The 7388-nt window shown below is 34.1% G+C and overlaps 1 protein-coding gene across 1 annotated transcript in view; it reads right to left on the reverse strand.

Annotated features, from left to right (window-relative positions):
* Positions 1-4417: 4417 nt before the first annotated feature.
* LOC108766215 (uncharacterized) overlaps positions 4418-7388 on the reverse strand; it is a 35198-nt gene continuing 32227 nt past the window's right edge. Inside the window, exons 5-6 of the mRNA XM_018515379.1 lie at positions 5860-5941; positions 4418-4896 (exon numbers count right to left, since the gene is read on the reverse strand). Of these exons, the coding sequence (XP_018370881.1) occupies positions 4750-4896; positions 5860-5941 (229 nt within the window). The 3' untranslated portion in view covers positions 4418-4749. The remainder of the gene's footprint in view (positions 4897-5859; positions 5942-7388) is intronic.

A 7388-nucleotide genomic window follows, 5' to 3' on the forward strand; every position in this document is an offset into this window, starting at 1 on the left:
CTCTCCCTCTCCACCCTCTCTCTTTCATACAATACACATTAATATTATACGATTTATCATAATTAACTCTGCGTAAGTATAAAGGATAGACAATTATATCAGTATAATATACTAAACGAAAAGATTGACTGAATATTGCATAGCATTTTTAATTGACTGCAGCAGTCAATTTTTGGTTGCATCATCCTATCGAAATCGTATATTGACATTGCGGATAGGCCAACGCAACCAAAAATTTGCTATATTGCAGCCAATTAAAAATACTGTGCCATTATTTTACTATCTAAATTGCTACAGCAACCAATCTTTTCTTTTAGGGTACGTATTTCACAAATATTACCACAAAATTAAAATGTCGATTGAATAAGGTCGATTCTTTAAGAGAAACTGAATCTATCAAATAAATTTATGAAATTTTATTCTTTGACAATAAATAGTGTTTAATAATAATACGTTGTATGCAGCAGAGCATTACAAACAAAGCTTAACACATTCTGGTCACAGTGAATAGTTTATGAACATTATCCGATCGTTACAATCTATTCAGTCTACTCTATTGTAATAATTGCAATTAACTGATCGAACGATTATAATCTACGAATAACAATTATACACTATTTCTATTCTACAAAGAAATATAAACATACTGATACAATCTTCAATTCAAGGCTTCAAGACAACTTTTGAGACATTTTTACGTACTAAGAAATATTCTGGGTCGCTATCGGCAAGAGCGATGTGAAGAATACGTTTGCTTAACACGTCAGACTCTTAAATTATAATATTACAGTTCCAACTATTTGACATTTGTCAATTTCATATTCCGACGGAGAGAAGAGAGAGTGACAGCTTCAACCAAAAATACCCCCGGACCCCTCGGTAGAATTACCATTCTCGCCATTTTTCCATAGCTCGTCCGACCTTCTTTCGCGACGGGAAAGACGAGACGAGCTGCAGGCTACGCGACCAATTTTCGTGGCGCACGACACCGACGAGTCGCGTATCTCATTGCAGTAAGCGGACGACCCAATTTCATAACAATGCAACCCCCGCCAGTGAGAGAACGACCCTGTGCAAACGAGACGTAGGCAGGATAGAGAAAATGGAGATGGGAGAGGCGGGCCGTTTTACCGCTACCTGCAGACTGCAACAAGGCGAGCACAAGGGGTTCCGCAATTTAGAAGGACACCGGTTTATGAGCGCCGTGACAACGGTTATTTATACTTACGCGTTAAACGTAAGCGAGAGAGAGCTTGCCCGTGTAACATTTTGTTCACGTCGAATGATGCCTACTTTGCCATCCGTTCGCGATTTGTCCATTAGAATTCATTAGACTCCGTAATTTCTAATTACCGCACGGAAGAGGACGACTGACTTTCATGGAAGCTACGAAAATTACGAGCTCGTGAGATGATAACGAAGTACCAAAAGACGTAATTTTAATTTGCAGAATTACTCTCGCAGGAATATGCTCGCCAAAATAAAGCACCGCTCCCAAGTGAAATAACGTCTCCGAGAAATGAATATACATACATTTATATGTTTGTCTGGAGAAAGGTCCAGACGGAAGGCTTAATTCGCGCTCGACAACAGAACGAAGGGGAGAGAGAGAGAGAGAGAGAAGAAGAAGGAGAGGAGGCAGAGGAAACCTTCCCCGCGTACAGCGGTTTTACGCGCTCACGTGAGTCGAAATTCATGCGGCGCAGGAACTGATATTTCCCAGAAAATGAATCACCCTTATACAAACGAACCGACACACCGCGGTAACAGCGGCACAATAGTCAGACAATAGCAAAAGCGCGGGTGGTTGCTGGCTGGTAGCTAGCGAAAGGGACTGGATGACGGGGCATGAGTGGCGAAAGGGGAAGGAATAACGGTGGGATGCGAGTACTCGGGAGATGCGCATAGAGCGAAGGTGGGAGATTTCGTGGGTCGCTTCTCCCTCTGCGTGTATGGGACGCGTACAGGTGGTGAGGAGAACGAAGGCAACGAGGGGGTGGACGAGGATAGATGAAGGGATGAAACTGCGCTCTCCAGACGGAAGCGGGAGAGCTGAAGGTGCGCCTTTCCGCGTACAAACCGCGCCGAGCCGCACCGCCAAACATCATCCCCATCCCACTCCGCGCAAATTAAATAACCCACATCCATTAAAAGCGTTACTGTTACTCTTCCGGGTTTGTACTTGGTTACCGAGCACTTAATGTCTAATTAACGTATTACGCAAATCGCCTGATAAGAACGAGCAAGTACGCGAGCAAACGTCGCACAGATCGATAATTTATGATTAGTCTGCACTCGAAACTCTCTTCCTTCTCCTTCCTATCGTCGCAGCGCTATTCGCAAGTTATAAACCGCAGATCTTCTCTAGTAGAAGAGAGAATTAATCACTTTTGCCGATAACGAATCAAATTTGCTCTGACGAATTTTATAATAAATGAATCTTATACGTCGCAGAGATTATTACCGTCATCGATTCTTACGAAGATATTTTCGGCGACCAACCGAAATGGTAATACCATTGTCTTTAAAAACGTAAACCACATTTTCATATTTCAAGAATAATTATAACACATTTATGGCCCGGTTCTGGTAGAAATTTTTCTTAGAATTCTTCATATAATTGTTATGAAAATTTCAGAATTTCTCTCTTTGTAATTGTATTACTTTTTAAAAAACTTCTCATATTATTTATACGAATTGGAAGTCTATATCTTTTCTAGAAATTAGAAATAAAATTCTTTAATACACGAATTCTTAAATATTTTAAGATTTCTCATTTCATAATTTTTGAAGAAAACTTATAAAAGATTTGAAGAAATCCAAGATATGTTTTCACACATAAATTTAAAATATAATGTATTTTTTTAAATATTAATATGAGAGGTATTATATAAGAATTTTTTCATCACACAGAGTGAGATAAAAAAAATCTTATTAACCTAAATACACAATCTTTTTTCGAGATGTTCTTAATTGTATTATTTAAGTCATTTATTTTGAAGCCGCGTGGATAAGCATAATCTCGAAAAGCTTATCAAAATTAATATTTTACATTTGCCCCTTCGAATTGTTTAAAATATAATTTACATTACTTTTATAATAGATGACTCGCTTAACGACGTCAAGTAATTAAATAAAAGTCAAAGAATAAATTAACGTACGTCGTTAATTGTTTAATACGTAATATATTAGCCTTTTATAATATAATCTTTAAGGTTCACATATTTTCAAATAGATTGGACGTACGAACGGTTACTGAAACTGTTTTGAACACGTTTTTACACACCATCAAACCGTGTCATTAAAAATTCATCTCATCGCAAACACAGCAGTGCTGCTTATCCGAAATTACACTGTTTTAAAACGCTCTATAAGCGTTAATTAATTACACTACAACTACTTACGAACAATGCGCATTAAAAAATTATAAATTATCGAGGATCAGCATAAAATGATTTTTTTTTAGCTAAAATCAAAGCTAAAAGAAAGTTACACTTCTCTACTTGATAATAAAATTTTTGCTAACATCATTTTCGTTCTATAATAATGTATCTTTAATAGCTTAAAATATATAACGATCAAAAAAAAGCTTTTATTATTTAATCACTACATATACACGCCTACATTTTCAATAAATAGCTAACATACGCTTTTTAAATAGATATTCCAATAAACTTTAATTCCATAATATTCAACAATTTTCATGCTGTCATTTTACAAGCGTTCTAACAAGTCAAGAGATCTAAATTACATGAGTTCTTTTTAAATGAAAATAAGAAAAACAAATTGTAAACAGATTATAGCGATACGATGACTGATGATGAAGAACGTTTCTTTCGCAAACACCGCGCGTTATCACGTACACCTATACACACATATATTCAAATGACCGTTCCTTGGTGTTCATGAAATTTAAAACCTATCGACCCGCATACAGCAACTAGATTCTCACGAGATTGCTCCTTTGAGGTCTGGTCAATCGCGGCGGCACTCATAGTCCTGGTTTATCAAGCTGCCCTTCACTCCCTTGCAAGGCTTTCATGAAATTTAATAGGATGTCTGATATATTCTTTGTTTTTTTCATGTCAAGTCGGTTCATAAGAAACAAAGGACGCTAACGCTACATATATTATTTTTTTTAATAAATACCTTCACTACCTCTCGTACGATCTTTTACTGCTTTTACTACTTTCTTTTTCTTCATTATATTTGATTTTAATTACCCAGCGTAGTTATATATTAAATATTATTGTTGGAAAATATTTCCAATTAAATACAAGCTATCTATAATTACTGTACGTTTTTTCCCCCTCTAATATATTTCTAAAATACATTACTGTATGAACGGCTTATTTTGAAAATAATGTAAATAATTTTCATTAAAATCTTATTAAAACCGACGAATTTCGAACACGGTATCCAGTTAAATTCCTTATGTACGTTATAAAATTTGATTGGCTTTGAAAATAAACGGTCTGCATAAGAGAGATTTTAATCTACATTTAATTGGGATTATATTATGCACTTTTCGCTCACTATCATCCTCCTCGAAGAACCAGGAGGATTATTTATATATTATGCCCATCTACTATCTCCTGTGGAAACGATACTTCCTATCTCGCGTTGGTCGCTGGTATCTAATAACCTCCTCTTTATTCGTTTCGTATTATAAAAGGCGGCATTTTGCAGAGAGACGGAGTCACCTCCGCTTTTACGCTCGCTCGAAGACGAAACGCTTTACGGGAAAATTCAATAGATAGCCGGTCGATGGAGGATGTTGTAGAGATTGTTCCGTTGCGTGTGATCTATGGGGGCACCGTGGCCGGGTCTACCCCACAGCCTTTTCCAAGTATCGAAGTGCCTGCGACAACTCTCCTGTTCGATCCGCCGTTCTTCCTGAAACGAGACCCAAGTATACGGAATGATTTGTAACGTTAGAGAAAGCCTGAAAGAAAGAAAGATATTCCATGTAAACTTTAGTCACACTTAATAGTTGCAAAATACTATACTAACATGTAGTCTCATTTTGTAAACTAGTGAAAAAAGATGGATTTATATACGTTTCAAATATAAATGCTTTAAGTACGATGCAGCAGAATTGATGAATTGTTGAAAAAGATACGTGGCAGCATTTTTAAAATGCCATTTTTATTAAAACACTTTTGTTTTAATATATATTTTATAAAATAAGCGTTTTAAGTATCGTGCACTACAAAATTGATAAACTGCTAAAAAAGATGTATAACAGAAATGCCATTTTTCATTAGAAATGCCATTTTTCATTAAAATATTTTTTTTATTTTCTGGGTTTCTACGGAAATTATATTAATTTAATGATTAATTAAATTAAATTAGACCACCAATGTGAATAATACAAATAAGTAAGTAGCGCCAAGTATGCAAAAAATATCATATCTACCAAGGTATATTAATTTTTAGTATTAATATAACAATATTTAGTATTAATACAAATTTAATTTTCATATTGCAGTATTCACACAGAAATTGTTCACAAATTACATTATCAAATGCTTTTTAAATAACAAAAATCTTTTTTTCATTTATAGAACAATGTAAAATAATAACAGGATAATCAATGAAATAAAATTGATCGAATATTAAAAGTGAAGTATTTTTAAATCGATTTAAATCTAGTTTTATTTTTGGTCCGTTTCCAGACTTGACGAGTCTTCTTATAGACCGCTTGATTTCATCATTTGTATCATTGGTACGTGAGTGCGCATCAATATGATTCAATATAACAGACGGCAACGAGATTGCCGAGAGATCGGTACAATTAATTCCGATTCAAATTACCGTTCAACGTCGCGCAATCGTCATCGATCATACGGCACTTACCAACGCCCTGTCCCGCTTACGTCGTATTTGCTCAGCGAGATCCGCGATGTACTCTCGATTACCAACGCCAAGCGCTCGAAGCCTGTAAAAGAAAGGGAGAGACGCCTGTCATACTCAGCTTTCATATCCTTTCTTTGATAAATACGGCACCCCTACGGAAATGATGGGAGCACATGCGCCGAGACGCAGATTACGGGAAATAAAGGTTTGAGTAGCACTATCTAGGGCGAGCCACATCGGGTATGTGTGTGTGTGTGTGTGTGTGTGTGTGTGTGTTTGTGTTTCCTTGAGCGAACTATTTAATATCATCCAGAATGTGAAGATAGAATACGAATGAGATTGACGGAAGGATTTGGGTGTAAATGTGTGGAATGTGTGTGAAAACAAAATATTCGATTTACTTAAGAATAGGAAATACCTTTATAGCAAACATGGCGAAAAAGAAAAGTAACATTTAGCAAATCTAACAAAATGAGAATAGATGTTTATACACACACACACGCGCGCGCACACATACATGCATACATAAAGGAAAATATTTTGATTAACCAAAAAAAGTAACCAGAATGGCATTTTGGCCAAATAAAATTTCTAGTTATGAAAACTTTTCTAATAGGTTATTCATTTTAGATATCAATGAAACAATGGTAACCTAATCCGTTCTTGAGTTAAATAACATTTTGTTATTTTTAACTTCCATCTATGTTAAAATGTAAATCAATCCATTACTATGATTAATTTCAAAGTAAACATTATTCATACTAATGTATGCACTCAATAAATTAAATTTGAATCAAGTTTAACAATTTTCTTAAATTGTCTTGAGTTAAATTAATTGTATTTTAGTCACTATTTTAGTCAAATTAACGACATATTCGATAGGAGCAGTAGCAACATACAGATATTAAAAATAACTCAAATTAGATAAAATTTTTGACATTTATGAATTTAACAATATTTAAAACTGTAGATCTTGTATATATATATGTATATATCTGCGTAAAAAACTATAAAAAGATGCCACCACAGATAGACATACATATATAAAAGCGGTCGCCGTATCTTTAAATAAAAGCTAACAATTGTTAAATGTTAACTTCAAAAATCCATACCATATGCAGGGTTGAGTAAGTTAATTTTTTCTTTTAACTAAGTTAAGTTAAAGTTAACAATCTTGAAAATTTAACTTAGTTAAGATACAAGTTAATGTATAATGAAATTAATTGAATTAAAAGTTAAATTAATAAAAAAAGAGAGTAATTGAAAAATTAAAAATTAAATTTCTTTCTATTTTATGATTTCAGAGTCTTACAAATATCGGAAATAACAAACATATACGTCATTTAGAATATACTTTATATTTTATTTAAACTTTTTGTTTATATATACTGTTATATATATATCTTAACAAAATTACCTTTTTAAAAAAAGGTAAAAAAAAGGCGCCAAGTGTTCATGTACCATAAAAAACTTCCATAAAAAACTGTACTTTACATAAACTAAAAAAAAACCGTTACATAAATAATATA

This window comes from Trachymyrmex cornetzi, unplaced genomic scaffold (genome assembly GCF_001594075.2).
Source record: "Trachymyrmex cornetzi isolate Tcor2-1 unplaced genomic scaffold, Tcor1.1 scaffold576, whole genome shotgun sequence".
In the NCBI taxonomy this organism is placed as follows: domain Eukaryota; kingdom Metazoa; phylum Arthropoda; class Insecta; order Hymenoptera; family Formicidae; genus Trachymyrmex; species Trachymyrmex cornetzi.